The 16,470-nt window shown below is 49.9% G+C and overlaps 1 protein-coding gene and 1 non-coding gene across 2 annotated transcripts in view; one reads left to right on the top strand and one right to left on the bottom strand.

The window, feature by feature from the left end:
• Positions 1-16,470, top strand: part of Cul9 (cullin 9) — a 40,492-nt gene that overhangs the window by 14,507 nt on the left and 9,515 nt on the right. Inside the window, exons 10-26 of the mRNA XM_052745479.1 lie at positions 760-956; positions 1,310-1,527; positions 2,002-2,248; positions 2,322-2,427; positions 2,825-3,052; positions 3,302-3,392; positions 3,743-3,914; positions 5,974-6,079; positions 6,543-6,638; positions 6,822-6,997; positions 7,240-7,373; positions 7,695-7,874; positions 8,050-8,159; positions 8,236-8,418; positions 8,554-8,714; positions 8,969-9,197; positions 9,278-9,467. Coding sequence (XP_052601439.1) covers positions 760-956; positions 1,310-1,527; positions 2,002-2,248; positions 2,322-2,427; positions 2,825-3,052; positions 3,302-3,392; positions 3,743-3,914; positions 5,974-6,079; positions 6,543-6,638; positions 6,822-6,997; positions 7,240-7,373; positions 7,695-7,874; positions 8,050-8,159; positions 8,236-8,418; positions 8,554-8,714; positions 8,969-9,197; positions 9,278-9,467 — 2,824 coding nt within the window. The remainder of the gene's footprint in view (positions 1-759; positions 957-1,309; positions 1,528-2,001; positions 2,249-2,321; positions 2,428-2,824; positions 3,053-3,301; positions 3,393-3,742; positions 3,915-5,973; positions 6,080-6,542; positions 6,639-6,821; positions 6,998-7,239; positions 7,374-7,694; positions 7,875-8,049; positions 8,160-8,235; positions 8,419-8,553; positions 8,715-8,968; positions 9,198-9,277; positions 9,468-16,470) is intronic.
• On the bottom strand, positions 10,009-10,113 carry LOC128115067 (small nucleolar RNA U13). The gene has a single exon (XR_008219966.1). It is a non-coding gene; the product is annotated as a small nucleolar RNA U13 (small nucleolar RNA).

Raw genomic sequence — 16,470 nt, 5'->3', positions numbered from 1 at the left:
ACTCACAGAGATCCACCTGCCTCTGCCTCCCGAGTGCTGGGATTAAAGGCGTGCACCACCACCGCCCGGCTTATAATGTTTGTTTTTAATTTAGTTGCCTCTGTAATACCAACAAATAAGACTTCACATCACAAGTACTTCCCTATAATTCTCACTGCTGTACTTGTGAGATGGTTGAACAGAATTGAACAGGTAGATACTGCCCGGGGCGAGTGGACATAGGCTTTTGTAGACATTGTTGTCTGCAGGAATAGATGAGCTTGTCTAGGAAGGAGGAGAGAAAGGAGGCAAAGGCTGTATTTGAGGACAGAAAGGGCAGCATCCTGTGGGGAAGACTCAGAAAGAGCGGCCTGCCCTGGTGGCCTTGGTGTTGGGAGCCCAGGGGTAGAGAGAAGCAGCCTGGGATTACTGGCCACTCTGAAGTCATTCTCTCTGCAGCTTCCTCTTGGCTCCCTCCCACCCCCTCACTTTTCCTCTCATCCTATCCCATCGCACCCTCTTCTCTCCCCCTCCTCCTAACGACTCCCGCTCCCCCAGGTCCCATCACCCCATCTGCTTCATTTCCATTTCTCATACCGCCTGTTTGCCAGCAGTCCAGCTGTCCAGACTTTGAGATCTAGAACGATGACAGTAGCTTCTTCCTGCTTCCTTTGGGGTGGTGCTGGGGATTGAACCCAGGGCCATGCACATGCTGAGTAAGTATTCTACCCTTGTGATGGCTCTGTTCACCTCTAACTCTGCTTCTCATTCCTCTTTCAGGCACTAAAGATGCTAGCCATTGCCAGTTCCTCAGAGACCCCCCCTTTTGTGACCAGCCGAGATTCCACCCAACCTTTGTTTGACACCCAGATGACCAGAGAGATCTTTGCCAGCATCGACTCAGCTACACGCCCAGGGTCTGAGAGCTTGCTGCTTAGTGTCCCTGCGGCTGTGGTCCTGATGCTGAACACCGAGGGGTCAGACACTACCCTCAGACTCCAGATCCTTGCTGTGTCCTAAGCCCACCTCTCCTATGTCCCAGGCTCATGTGCTCAGCAGAAATTGTACTTAGGTTGCCCCCTTTGGGTAAACACTGGTGGCCTTCTCAGAATGTCACTGGAGGAGAAACCAAGTGGTTGATGTAGGGGATTTCCGGGAAAGGTAGAAAGATTGACTGTCCTTCATGGGATTGGTAGTAGTGGCCCAAGGTCAGATGGCCAGGAGTCCTTCCTCAGAGGGACCACTGGAGCACCCCACAGCCTAGCTGCACTTGTCCCCCTGCCTCTGGTGCACTCACTGTCAACTTCTTGGGTCACCCCCTTCCTGCCAGGTGCTCCTCTGCAGTGAGAAACGGTCTGCTTCTCCTCAACTTGCTTTTGTGTCACCACCATACCCTGGGAGAGCAGCTCATCACCCAAGAATTGAGAGACACCTTGTTCAGGCACTCGGGGATAGCACCGGGAACTGAGCCAATGCCCACCACACGGACCATTCTCATGATGCTTCTCAACCGTTACTCAGAGCCTCGGGGGAGTCCTGAGCGAGCAGGTACCGTTGTGGAGGGGATGTTCTGCCGACCAGTGACATGTGCCATGCTGTGACCAGTCAGTTCTTTACTGCAGGATACAGGAACCTTCCAGAAATGAATGAAACCTTAAGTGTTCAAGTGAGACATTTTTTCAGGGTCGAGGGGAGTGTAATATGTATGAGGTTATGTGGCCCAGGCTGACTTCAAACTCAAGGTCTTCTTGCCTCAGTCTCCCAAGTGTTGCAGTGTCAATGTGCAGGTTTGAAATGTGTGTATTTAACTCAGCAGTTTTCCTTATACTGTATTTTTTCAAGTGTAGTTAGGTCTACATTGGAGATCAGAAGAGAGAATTTCTTGTACTTTGATAAACTAGACATCCTCAATGCAGGAAGGAAGTTTGAGGGGTGGCTTTTTGGGGTGTCCCATTCCTCAATTTGACTGACTTCTAAGACACCTCTCGTGCACATTTTTCCTGTGGTGTGTCTGCCCTGCAGCATTGGAAAGCCCAGGCACCCAGGGTCAAAACGGATCCCCAGAGTTACTCATCCGATCCCTGGTGGGAGAACCTTCTGCAGAACTCTTCCTGGGCTTGGAGCGTGTGCTGTGCCGTGATGGCAGCCCACAGGGTGCCGTGAGTCCCCTCCTCAAGCGCCTGCAGCAGGAAGCCCAGCCTTTCCTCCTGTTGCTGCGGACTCTAGATGCCCCTGGGCCCAACAGAACTCTGCTGCTCACGGTCCTCAGGTAAGGGTCTGTCAAGGCCCTGTGCACAGGGACTAAGGGACTGCTGGGCCTCATCTGTTTCCACCCCCACCAGGGTCATGGCACGACTGTTGGACTACCCCGAGGCAGTGGTCCTCCCCTGGCACGAGGTCCTGGAGCCCTGCCTCAACTGCCTGAGTGGCCCGAGCAGTGACCCTGAGGTACCGGAGCCTGGGCCGTGGTTGGAGGAGGGAAGACAGATGTTGGGGCACCACCTGCCTAGCGAGGCTGTGGAGGTTCAGCAGATCCTGTAGGTCTGAGGGTCTGAGTGCACTAGGAACCGGAGAGGAAGGAGAGGAAGGCTGATGTTATCCCAGAGTCTTTGGACATCGTGAAGTGATGTCCGACAGAGGCTGGGATAGTTGGATACTGGTAGAAAGAAGCTGCTGACACTACCAGCTGAACTGCCGGCTGGCTCTGGAGTACCAGCCGCTCAGTGGGCTGTTCCCTTCTCCTTCATCCTCTCCGCCCGCAGACTTCCTCATCTCCATCACTGCTGCCTGCAGTGGAGCCGGCCCTTGGCCTGACATGCTCCGTCCTGTCTTTCTCTGGGTTCAGATTGTTCAGGAGCTGACCTGCTTCCTGCATCGCCTGGCTCTGATGCATAAAGACTATGCAGTAGTGCTTTGCTGCCTGGGAGCAAAAGAAGTCCTCTCCAAAGTCCTGGACAAGCACTCTGCGCAGCTCCTGCTGGCGTCTGAGCTTCGTGACCTGGTCACAGAGTGTGAGAAATATGCCCAGCTCTATAGTAAACTCACCTCAAGCATTCTGGCTGGCTGCATTCAGGTGAGTGTAGAGCTGAGAAAATAAAACCGGAAGCAAGGACTGGGCTCTTCATGTGTCTGTCTCTGGGGTCCCTGTGTGTCAGAAGTGGCAGCAAATCTGGGCACATGCTCCCTAATCTTTCCCCACCATGTCCTGTCAGAATTTGGTGAGAAAGGGGTTGAGTGTTCTGTTGCCACTTGGCCCCCTTTTCTCCATGCATGTTTCTGACTGTTCCCTGTATTCCCTCCCCACCCGATGTTCTGGCTGCAGATGGTGCTGGGCCAGATTGAAGACCACCGACGAACCTACCAACCTATCAACATCCCCTTCTTTGATGTGTTCCTCAGGCATCTCTGCCAGGGTTAGTGCCCTCCTCCACTTTCCCCTGGGCTCCCACCCAGAGTCCCCTTCCCCTTCCCACTCTCCGGGCCCTTTCCTCACCTCTGACCGTGCTGTGGTCTCCCCCTCTCTTTCCACTCTCCAGGCCCTCTCCTTACCTCTGATCATGCTGTGGTCTCCCCACTTCCCACTCTCCAGGCCCTCTCCTTACCTCTGATCATGCTGTGGTCCCCCCACTCCCCTGCCTTCCCACTCTCCAGGCCCTTTCCTTACCTCTGACCATGCTGTGGTCTCCCCACCCTTCCCACTCTCCAGGCCCTCTCCTCACCTCTGATCATGCTGTGGTCTCCCCCACCTTTCCCTTGTCCCCAGGCTCCAGTGTGGAAGTGAAGGAAGACAAGTGCTGGGAGAAGGTAGAGGTGTCTTCTAACCCACACCGGGCCAGCAAGCTGACGGACCGCAACCCCAAGACCTACTGGGAGTCCAATGGTAGCACTGGCTCCCACTCCATCACCTTGTACATGCACCGCGGTGTTCTTATTAGGTGTGAACCCATTTGTATGCGTCTATTACTGTGCACCAATATATCTCCCCAGAGTACTGTCCCACGACTCCATTAGTAAACCCTGCTCTTGTGGGATATTTTCAGACTCCTTTTGTGTAGTGAAGGCATGACTGGCATATTGGCCTGTCTTTGCTGTGCTGTGTGGACATCTCACTGTCTGAACCCAGGTACTGGTGCTCGAACAGATAGCGGTGCTTAGAGATCAACAGTACACTTAGCTACTCTTCCCATAGGTGTTTGCTCAATGTCAAGAATGCCAAGCACTTTTCAAGGCTCTGGGGTATAAGGACAATAAGATACAAGGGATTTGTAGTCTAGTTGGGGAGCCAGGCTAGCGAGTCAATCAAGAGAATCAGGCTTGCTGGTGCATGCATATAATGCCATCACTCAAGAGGCTGAGGCAGGAGGATCAAGAGTTCAAGCCTGGGCTCCATATTGAAACCCTGTCTCAAGTGGGGACTAAAAGAAGCAGAGACTTAAAACTGTAAAGAGAAAGCATCATGGTCCAGGCACGTGACGGCTGTTGCCCCACTCCTTAGGAAGTGAGGTAGGAGGATCTCTTGAACCTAGCCAAAGCCATTCAAGTCGATGTGAAGAGCAAGAGCCTGTTGAGAGAGAGAGGGCCAGGAGAAAGGATCCTGGGACCAATGAAGGTCAGAAGGTTCCTTCAAGAGGATGTTGACTGAGCTGAAATTTGAAATTGAAATTAGCTAGATAAAGAGAACTCAATGAGGCCGGGCGGTGGTGGCACACGCCTTTAATCCCGGCACTCGGGAGGCAGAGCCAGGTGGATCTCTGTGAGTTCGAGGCCAGCCTGGGCTACCAAGCGAGTCCCAGGAAAGGCGCAAAGCTGCACAGAGAAACCCTGTCTCGAAAAACGAAAAAAAAAAAAAAAAAAAAAAGAGAACTCAATGACATTCCAGGCAGAGGCAGCATGCAAAGGGAGAAATGGGATGCTGTGTGTCAGGTAAAATGAAGAGTACCTCCCAGTGGCAGGGGTGAAGCCAGGAGAGCAGTCAGATGCAGACTGTAGAATTTGTGAGCCCAGAGCTTTGAACTTTGTTCAGAAACTTGGGAAGTTGTAGGTTTTTTTTAAATTTTATTTATTTTTTACTCTTTGCTCTTTGGGGGCCTGCCGCCTAGCTCCCAAAAAATATGTGGAGACTTATTCTTACTAATGAATGCCTGGCCTTAGCTTGGCTTATTTCTAGCCAGCTTTTCTTAACTTAAATTTGTCCCGTCTACCCTTTGCCTCTGGGCTTTTACCTTTCTCGATTCTCTATTCCTTTCTTTCCTTCTTACTCTGTCTCTATTCTCTCTCCTGGCAGCCCCACCTGTCCCTCTCCTGCCTCACTATTGGCCATTCAGCTCCTTATTAGACCATCAGGTGTTTTAGACAGGCACAGTGACAGAGCCTCGAAGAGTTAAACAAATGCAGCATAAAGGAATGCAGCACATCTTTGCATCATTAACAAATGCTCCCCATTCTACACAGGGGGTCATTCAAGGATTTTAAGAAGAAAAGAAACTAGCTTTGTTTTTTAGTTGGTACTCAGGTAATCATGGAAATTTGAGTTGGAGGCCAGAAAAAAAGGTTTTGGATGATGTGTGTGTCTAGTAGAGAAGTGTTCAGTGTGTTCAGTTAAGGAGAGGGACTGAAGGGTCAGAGGTGGACTATGAGATACTAAGATGTAGTGTGTACACGACTTGCCATTGGTTGGTGAGGGAGCTGTGACCAGGTAGGTGGCCCATTTCTCTCACAGGGGACAGAATAGAAAGGGGTAGGCTTCTGTGGACAGATGATGTCCCATGTTGTCATGTTGGTCTTGAGGAACCTCTGGTTATGACATGGGAATGTCTGTTATGTGCACAGCATGGCACTGATTTGTCATTGAATCTAGTGGTTTAAGTAAAACCATTTTGGAGAGCTATAAAGGGGAAAGCTGAGGGTCTGGGGAGGCAGGCATGTCAGAGCTGGAGGAGGAAGTGGTAGGAAGAAGTGGCCCTAGTTTTCACCGATTCCTTTCTCTTCTCTCAGGCAGCTGACTCTGCTTGTGGCCAGTGAGGATTCAAGTTACATGCCAGCCAGGGTGGTGGTGTTTGGGGGTGACAGCGTCAGCTGCATCAGCACCGAACTTAACACGGTGGGGACCCTTGAACCCCTTTACTGTGTACTCACCATCCCTCCATTTCTCATTCTTCATCCCTCATTTTTGGGTGGGGAAGACCCAGTCTCTGGGGAATGGCTCTCTTGGTTCCTTCTGGGAAGGTCTCATCACTGGAAGTGCACGTGGGCTCAGTTCGTAAGACAGGCCATCCTGGCCTTGACCGCTGTCTGCACCTCTTCCAGCGCCACTTCTTTTATTTTTATATGTGTCTAAGTGTGTGTCTGTGTGTGTGTGTGAGTACAGGTGCTCTTAAATACCACAAGAGGGCATCAGGTCCTGTGAGTACCACAACAGGTAGTTTTAAGACACCAGCATGGGTGCTGGGAATCAATCCCTGGTCCTCTGCAAGAGCAGTATGGTTTTGTAACTGCTGAGACCTGTCTCCAGCCCTGCCTCACTTCTTTAGTGGGTCTCTGCCTCCTCTCTCCTGCCCTGTCAGGTAAATGTGATGCCCTCTGCCAGCCGGGTAACCCTCCTGGAGAACTTGAACCGCTTCTGGCCCATCATCCAGATCCGAATAAAGCGCTGCCAGCAGGTGGGACCAGGAGGAAGCCCAGGGTCTCCTTAGTGGGTGGGTTCTCCACAGCTTCAAGCCAGGACATTAGCCAGGGTTCCTCCTTGGCCAGCTTGGAGATGGCCTGGATGTATTGGGAATTCAGGGTGTGGAGTGTGGCTTTGGAGTGCAGAGTCGCTCAGGTGAGAAGTCCGTGTGCTGCAGGGCGGCATCGACACCCGGGTCCGGGGTGTGGAGGTGCTGGGTCCCAAGCCCACTTTCTGGCCATTGTTCCGGGAGCAGCTCTGTCGACGTACTTGGCTCTTCTACACAATTCGGGCCCAAGCATGGAGCCGGGACATAGCAGAGGACCGCCAGCGCCTCCTCCAGCTCTGTCCCAGGTGGGTGCAGCACAGGAGGAAGAGGTTAAGGACTGACACTGGAAGAAGTGGGGGCCAGAGAGATGCTTGAGGAGTCTGAGCAGTGCCACTGCAGCCAGCACTGGAGGGGACCAGCAAAGTGCCGGAAGGCCCCGAGTAGCATGATTGGGAGTTGATCAGCACTTGTGTGGAGGCCTCGGGGAAGCTGGTCTTTGGGGAGGTGGGGAGCCTGCCTTTCATCGGGCATCTACTTGTGTTCCCAGACTGAACAGAGTTTTGCGCCATGAACAGAATTTTGCTGATCGCTTCCTCCCTGATGATGAGGCCGCCCAAGCACTGGGCAAGACCTGCTGGGAGGCGCTGGTCAGCCCCCTGGTGCAGAACATCACCTCTCCTGGTAACCACCCCACACCCGGCCCCCACACCAGCCCCTCACAAGTCTCAGGGGTCACCTTTGTTGATATTTTGGTTCTCTTGGTTCCTGTATGTGTCCTTCAAGGCCTCTCTCCTCACTCCAGGCACCGCTCCCTGAGAGTGGTATTTGAAGCTTGCCCTCCACACCATCCCTGCCCTGTTACCATGTTCCCAGGCTCCAGCAGTGGTGAGGGAGGGCTAGGGCTCTGCCTCCCTCACACCTTTCTGTATAATTGAAGCTGTACCTCGACTCTGTGTCTCCCTACGTCCCACAGACACCCATTCCTGACTGGTCTTCTTGCAGATGCTGAGGGTGTGAGTTCCCTGGGATGGCTGCTGGACCAGTACCTGGAGCACAGGGAGGACGTGCCGAGCGCCCGCGGTCCAGCAGCATCCTTTGCTTCCCGAGTTCGGCGCCTGTGCCACTTATTGGTGCATGTGGAACCCCCTCCTGGGCCTGCTCCTGAGCCGGCCACGCAGCCCTGTAAGTCCACTGCGGCATGCTGAGCTGAGAATCTGTACTGTGGGGCTCTCCAGCTCCTTCCTCTTCGGCTCCTCCAGACCTCTAATACGCTGTGACCTTTCCAGGAGATGAACACCGAGACCCTGGGGCCCACCCAGGCTGGAGTGAAGCTCACTCTTTTGCCCTGTTTCCACAGTCAGCAAGAACAGTAAGAGTCAGGACGGAAGCCCCACGCCCTCGCCAGGCCTCCCCAGCAGCAGCCTCAGGAACATCACCCAGTGCTGGCTGAGCGTGGTACAGGAACAGGTAGGCAGGTTCAAGTCTGTCAGGCGGATGGGACACAAGGGGTCGCTCCGTCCTGTCACTTCCTACTCTCCTTCAGGTCAGCAGATTCCTGGCTGCAGCCTGGAGGGCCTCGGACTTTGTGCCTCGGTACTGTACTCTCTATGAGCGCTTGCAAAGAGCAGGCTTGGAGCTGTTCGGGCCTCGGGCAGCCTTCACTCTGGCTCTGCGCAGTGGCTTCTCTGGAGCCCTGCTGCAGCAGTCCTTCCTCACCGCTGCTCACGTGAGTCGTGCCAAGGGCCAGGCACGGGCTGCCCCCGCCCCGTCTCCTTCTGCTTCATCCCTTTGCTCCTTCTTTGCACTTGTCCACTCCATCCCTTGTTCATGGCTGGTCTCGTGTCCACTCTGTCATCCCCAGATGAGTGAGCAGTTTGCTAGGCACATCGACGAACAAATCCAGGGTGGTTTGCTTGGTGGAGCCTCTGGGGTGGAAATGCTGGGGCAGCTTCAGCGGCACCTGGAACCCATCATGGTCCTTTCTGGCCTAGAGCTGGCCACGACTTTTGAGCATTTCTACCAGTGAGTCACATTCTGGAGAGGTTGGGGACAGGAGACGTAGAGGCCGGAGGAAGGGAAGATTTGAATGTTAAGGGAAGAAGAAGGAAGAGTAGCTGAGAAGTTAAGACATGGTAGTGGCCATGTGCTGGTAGAGATGAGGTGGGTCTTGTGACTTAGCTGAGCTGTAACACAGAGACTTACCTTCTGGAGGGGAAGGCTGGGCCTGGGCCAAGCTGGCTCCCACACTGAGACCTGGCCGACTGTGTGTGCTGCAGGCATTACATGGCTGACCGACTCCTGAGCATGGGCTCCAGCTGGCTGGAGGGGGCTGTGCTGGAGCAGATTGGTCTCTGCTTCCCTAACCGCCTCCCCCAGCTGATGCTGCAGACTCTGCGCACCTCAGAGGAGCTACAGCGACAGTTCCACGTTTACCAGCTCCAGCAGCTTGACAGGCAGCTCTTGGAACAGGAAGACCAGGAGGAATGGAGGCTAGAGGAAGTGGAGGTGAGGGCAAGTGGGGAGAGAAGGGCAGAGAGAAAGAACAGGCTCACTGGAGAGCCCATGGCTCATCTCTCTCTCCTTAGGAAGAAGACAAGGGACAGGAGACTGAAAAGGAACTCTGTATAGAAGACGCAGGTCCGGAAGTGTCTGTACTGGTCCTGTCCCCACGCTGCTGGCCCGTCTCTCCACTCTGCTACCTGCATGAACCCAGACAGCACCTTCCCACAGACTTCTGTGATGCCCTTGAGCGCTTCTCCAGCTTCTACAGCCACAGTGAGGAGCTGGGGACAGGAACCTGGAGATGGAGATGCATTCCGGGTGGCAGCAGGAAAGGAGAGCAGCGCCGTGTGGGATGCAGAGATAGGAAGGGGGTCTCTCTAGGTTGGGCAGTTTCTGGGGGAGGGTGCAGAAGAATGGGGATCGCTTCATTAACGCTTGCTCTCTCCTTCAGCTTCCTGGAAACGGGTTCTGTTTGTGTTTCCGATCTTCAGGTTGTCTGCTCATTTCATTTTCAGTCTTAGGAACTTCTTCCCAAATAAAAATATTTAAGGCTGCCGGGCGGTGGTGGCGCACGCCTTTAATCCCAGCACTCGGGAGGCAGAGCCAGGTGGATCTCTGTGAGTTCGAGGCCAGCCTGGGCTACCAAGTGAGTTCCAGGAAAGGCGCAAAGCTACACAGAGAAACCCTGTCTCGAAAAACAAAAAACAAAAAAATATTTAAGGCTATTTATCCCCCATCATTTTAACCACATCCTATAGTGGGTTTTTTTGAACATTTTTTTTCTTTTTTTCTTTTTTTTATTTTTCATTTTTCACATCAGACGGGTAATGTGCCAACGTCATAACAAGGTTTAGTGGGCGGCACACATCACGCATGGGCGTAAGTTCCCAATCATCATGCTTATGAACCAAAAAAGGATCTTTTTTGAACATTTTTGATTGGTATATAAGTAGTATTAATAGAAGACTTAATGAGTTTATATACTTCTATACAGCCTTGTACCCATCCTCCAGATCAAGATGTAGAACATTCCAGCACCCAACAGGTTTCTCCTTCATGTACCCTTCCCAGTCAGTAGCTTCTTTTTATCTTTCTGTCTGTCACCATAAATTTCCACCTGCACCTGCACATTATAGAGATGGGACCATGGCCTACATGCTGCACTGTGTCTGCTTTCTTCACAGCTTGGTGTCTGGGGAGGGGTCACTGTAGCATTAGTTTTTGTTCTTTGGTTTGCTGAGTCCCGTTCTACTGTGTGCATGTGTCTACCTTCCCTGTTCTCATGGGACACTTAGGATGCATCATAGGGTTTTTGTTTTGTTGTTGTTGCTGTTGTTGTTTTGAGACAGGGTTTCTCTGTGTAGTTTTGGTGCCTGTCCTGGATCTCACTCTGTAGACCAGGCTGACCTTGAACTCACAGAGATCCACTTGGCTCTGCCTCCTGAATGCCGGGATTAAAGGTGTGCGCCACCACCGCCCGGCAAGTTTTTGTATGTAATTTTGATCTTGATTTTATTACACGCGTGGATATTTTTCCTGTATGTGTGTCTGTGCACCACATGTGTGCCTGGTGGCTAAGGAGGCCAGAAGAGGGGAGCTGGATCCCCTGGTACTAGAGCTACAAATGGTTTGCGCCCCCATGTGAACTGGCAGTCCAACCCAGGTCCTTTGGAAGAGCATCCGTTGCTCTTAACCGCAGAGCCGTCTCTCCAGCCCTGTGTGTAATTTTTGAATATTTATTTATTTATTTATTTATTTATTTATTTATTTATTTATTTATTTATTTAATGTGTTTTACTGCATGTGTGGATGTATACCATGTATGTGCCTGGTGCTTTCAGAGGCCATAAGAGGGTGTTTGGATTCTCTAAAACTAGAGTTATGGACATGGGTAAGTCACCATGTGGGTGCTGGGAACTGAACGCTGAGTACTCTTAATTGCTGAACCATCTCTCTAGCCTTTTCCATAGGATTTTATATATCATATGTTTCTTATTGTTCACTTCTAATAATCTCCTAATTTCCATTACTGTTTTTTTATGTATAGAGTCTATCAGTATGGCCATGACTAGCATGGCACGTACCATGTTTACCAGGCAGGCCTAGAAGTCACAGGCACCCTCCTGCCGTAGCCTGAGTGCTAAGACAAAAGGTGTGTGCTGTTGCCACTTCTGCGATGTATTAGTTCATGGAAAGTCTATTTTTAAACCTCCAAACAGAGGCTGGAAATAGAGTTGGTAGAGCACTTGCCTAGCATGCAGAAGGCCCAGGGTATAAACCCTAGCACCACATAAACCATGCTTAGTGGTTCATGCCAGTAATCCCAGTCCTTGGGAGGAGGCAGCAGGATAAGGCATTCAGGGATATCTTTAGCTACATAGGGAGTCTGAGCCAGCCTGGGCTACAGACCCTGTCTGAAAAATCAATCCATCTTTCTCAAATAAGTTTTTCTTTTTGTTTAGTAATTTTAGATTTCGGCCTTCATTCCATTGTGACTAAAGAACATGGTTTCTGATGGTTTGGATCTTTAATGTATTGATACTTCACTTATGAGCTAGTGGGTGGGAGGATTTTATAAGCTGCAATTAAGGAAAAGATGTGTTCTTTGGTTGTTGGATTCAGGAGTCTATGTATTTCATGAAATTGACCTTTTTAATTGTTCATATGTTATATACCTTACTAATTCCTGTCTGCTTCACCTACTACTGAGAGGGGTGAGCCAAAATTTACCCATGTGGCTGTGATTTTTTAATGTTTTATTATTAGTTATGTGTATAGGTATTTTGCCTGCATGTGTATCTGCACCACATGCTGTGACCACAGAGCCAGAGAAGGACAAAAGACTCCTGGGACTGGAGTTAGGGATGGCTGTGAGCCACCATGTAGGTGCTAGGAATCAAACCCAGGCTCTCTGGAAGAGCGACCAGTGGTCTTGACCACGAAGCCATCGCTCCAGCTTTTTTAGAAATTGTGATGTCACCATTGTTTCATATGACCTCGGCCTTGCTCCGAGATGCACATTTAAAGTCATTCAGGAGTGCCATCCGATAAGACTTTTGTAAAGACAAGAAAATGTTTTTAGCGGTGGTGCATGCCTTTAATCCCAGCACTAAGGAGGCAGAGGCAGATGGATCTCTGAGTTTGAGGCCAGCCTGGTCTACAGAGTGAGTTCCAGAACAGCCAGGGCTACACAGAGAGACTTGGCCTTGAAAAACAAAAACAAACAAACAAAAGATTTTCTGCACTTTTCAATATGATAACTATTCCTGGCTATTTTAAGCACTTGAACTTGTGAATATGACTGAGGGACTGAGTATTTAATTTTAATAATTTTAAATTTAAAATTGAACTACATGTAGCTAGTGACTACCATCATGAACTGTGTAGGTTTATAGTTTTGTGGTAAATTAAACTTGGTTATTACTATGAACTGACTCTGTTTTCCTTTGATGGAGCTCATGTGCTAGCATGTTTTAGTTAATATATTTCTGCCTCTTACTTTTCCTTTAATACAGAAAGAAGTCCTGAACTTTGAGGGTTTCTGTGTTTTTGAGACAGGTCTCATGGAGTCCATGCTGGCCTCAAACTCGCTGGGTAGCAGAGGACCTTGAACGTTTATCCCTCTCACCTTCTGTGTGCTGGAATTCCGAGTGGTACCACCATGCCTGGTTTGTGTGGTGCTGGGGCTCAAACCTAGGGCTTCACAAGCACACATTGGTGTGCCTGCCTCCGCCTCCCTAGTGCTGGGATTATAGGCATGCACCACCGCCACCACCGCCACCACCACCGCCACCGCCACCGCCACCCGCCACCACCACCGCCGCCACCACCGCCGCCACCACCACCACCACTACCACCACCACCACCACCACCACCACTAAAAACACTGTCTTTACAAAAGGTCTTATCAGATAGCACTGATAATAGGAACAAGATAATATGAACAGCGAGGCATCCATTCCACCAAGTGGGTTACATCTCCAGTCCTTAGGTTTCTTTTTTCTCTTCTTTTTTTTTATTACCTCCTCCCTCTCTCCCTCTCTGTGTATATGTTCATGTGTGTTTGTGGAATATGTGTATATACTTGTTTGTGAGTGGATGTGGTGTGTGTTGGGTATACATGTTCATGTGTGTGTGGTATATGTGTGTACATCTGTGTGTGTGGCATGTGATTTTTGTGTGCAGGTGCATGTAGAGACCAGAGGTCAACATGGGGTGTCTTCTTCAGTCACTCTATTTTATTTTGGAGACAGGCCTTTCACTGGACCTGGAGCTCATCGGTTCCTACTGGCTGGCCAGTGGGCCCTGGGGATACCTGCTCCTCAGCCTGGGCCTTTAGTACTCCCTGCAGCCCCTGGCTTTTAGGTGGCACTGGGGAGCCACACCCAGCTCACCGTGCTTACTTGGCACACACTCTACCTCCTGAGCTGTCTCTCCAGGCCCAAGTTCGTTTCTTTCCACCTTTCTTTCTACTTTTTTTTATTGTGATAAAATATGTCTGGCATAACATTTGCCATTTTAACAGCTTTAAGCATAAAGTTTCAGTTACCCTTCCCTAATTTTTGTTTTTTTCTTCCTGAGTCAGGGTTTCTCTGTGTAGTCCTGGCTGTCCAGGATCTCACTCTGTAGACCAGGCTGGCCTCGAACTCACAGACATCCGCCTGTGTCTGCCTCCTGAGTGCTGGAATTAAAGTTGTGCACCACCAGGCCCCTAAATTTTTTTTTTAATTTAGAAAAATTTCAAGTTTACAGAAAAATTACAACAATAATGCAAAAATACCCAGATAACTTTTATCCAAGTTACCTTTTGTGAACACTTCGCTTTTTATTTTTTTGTTTGAATAAAAGGTCTCACTATGGAGGTGGCCAGGTACTCACTGTATGGAGCAGGTTGCCTGGAACTTGCGGGGATGCTCCTCTGACAGGCATGCACCACTGTGCTGGGTGGTGACATCTTATTGTTAGCATTAGCATTTTTCTTTCAAACAAGGTTTCCTTCTGTAGCCTGGACTGGGCTTCAACTCCCAGACATTTGCCTGTACCTCTCAAGTGCTGGGATTACAGGCGTGTGCCAGCGCACCAAACTCACTTGCTCTTTGTATGAGCATGTGTATACATCTGTGGGAACACACACACTCAGGACCATTGAGAGAAAGTTGTCTATATCCTGTTCTCTTCTCCTGAATACTTAGTGTGTGTTCCCTAGGCGTGAAGGTAGTCTCACACACAGAAATCCAGGTAACACTCCAGCTTCCTTCTGTATTGCAGCTGTCTCCTCTAACTTTGCCTTCTAGCCAGGAGAGAGCCAGGCCGATGCCACCGGTGGTTTAGGTTTCAGGTGTCTTCCTTTAGTCTAGAATAGTTCCTCCGTCATCTCTGTCTCTGAACACTGACATTTTTTAAAGAATCCAGTCCTTTAAAATTTTAGCTGGGCTGTGGTGGCTCACCCCTTTCATCTCAGCACTGGCAGGTGGATCTCTGTGAGTTCGAGGCCAGCCTGGTCTTCAAAGTGAGTTCCAGGACAGCTAGGGTTACACAGAGAAACCCTGTCTTGAAAAACCAATAATAATAATAACAACAACAACAACAACAATTTTCTTTCAAGTAGTTGCTCACTTTGTTTCTGTGATGTTTCCTTGGGTTAAGACTCAGGTTCTGTGTTCACAGGACACTATGTGAGAACTGTCAAAATATTTATCTCCTGGCTCCCCATCCCCGCCCCAGTTCTGGAGTTTAATCTGGGGGCTTTTAGTTGCTAAGCATGTGCTCAAACACTACCCTATATTTCCCACCCTTCTGATGTTAAATCTGAAAACCTTGTCCAGTACAGTTTATATGTTTCCCTTGCCTCCATGAACAAGCAGGAGGTAGAGGAGCTATTCACAACAAGACCAGTAACCCTCAGGGCATTTTATTTTATTTTACTTTGGAGACAAGGTTTCGCATATCCCACGCTGGCCTCAAGCTTTATATGTATCTGAGGATGGTCTTGAACTTGTCACCCTCCACCTTTACCTCCTGTGTGTTGGGCTTATAGTCATATGTTAGTTACCACGCTCAGTTTTATGCTGTATGGGGATGGTACACAAGCATTCTACCAGCTGGGCTATATCCCCAGCTCTACTTCATTTCAAATATTTTTACTAATGGGCCGAAGACGTAGCTCAGCAGTTAAGAGCACTGGCTGTTCTCACAGAGGATCTGAGTTCAATTCCCAGTAGCCACACAGCTGCTCAAAACCATCTATAACTCCAGTTCCACAGGATCTGATGCTCTCTTCAGCCTCTTGAAGGCACCACACACACAAGCAGTGCACAGACACATGCAGACAAAATACTCATACACATAAAATAAAAATAAAGTTTAAAGTATTTTTGCAATGATAAGTTTCAAACATACAAATAGCATAAACTCAGAATATCAACATATGGCCCAGCATCGTGTTCTCCTTCCCATATCTAAAAGAGGAGGCTTTCTAAAGACAAAGGCCTCATCACTCTCAAACCCTTTAGAAGTTAAAGACCTTCTTGGTGTCAGCAGCTACGCACTATTCATGTTCCCTGGCTGTCCTCAGTTTCTGTCTTATTCTTGCTTTGTTTAATGGGGATCCAAGCAAGGCCCAGGCATTGCATCTGGTGGTTAGTTTTAACATCTTCAGTCCAGGTCCTGCTCTCCCTTTCTCCCTTAATGGCTGTTTGTGAGGAAATAGGGTTGCAGATTTATCTGGATTCAAGTTTGTCCTTTGGGATGTTGAGAGAGACCTGTAGATTTCCACATCATCAGTCTTCAGTGTAACCCATTTTTGTTTGTTCCTTTGGCTTTGGGTTTCTTGAGATAGGGCCTCGTGTAGTTGAGGCTGAGCTTGAACTCACTGTGTCCCCAGGGCTGGTCATCCCCTGGTCCATCTGTCAGCTTCCTAAGTGTAGGGTTGCAGGCGTGTGCCACCATCCCTGACGTGTGCGGCATAGGGATAGGCCCCAGGGCCCTGTGGATACTAGAGCCGGCATCTACCACCCAAATGTCATCCCCGACTCCTCGTGCCGGCCACTTCATTGGCACTTATGAAACAGTGAAACCCCAGTTTGTCATTGTCCCTTCCTGTGTGAGCAGGATGCCTTGTCTAGAGAAGCTTCTCACCGGCTGTTCACTCTCCTGAAGTAGTTCACAGGAAAGGCTGAGTCTGCCCTCTCCCTCTAGACCTGGTTTTGTTTTGGGTCTCACTGTGTTGCTCTTTCTAGCCTCGATTACTCTATGTAGACCAGGCTGGCTTTGAACT

This window comes from Peromyscus californicus, unplaced genomic scaffold, assembly GCF_007827085.1.
Source record: "Peromyscus californicus insignis strain IS unplaced genomic scaffold, ASM782708v3 Scaffold_19__1_contigs__length_69161282, whole genome shotgun sequence".
In the NCBI taxonomy this organism is placed as follows: Eukaryota; Metazoa; Chordata; class Mammalia; order Rodentia; family Cricetidae; genus Peromyscus; species Peromyscus californicus.
The sequence above is the reverse complement of the archived record's forward strand: the minus strand, read 5'-3'. Positions and strand labels throughout refer to the sequence as shown.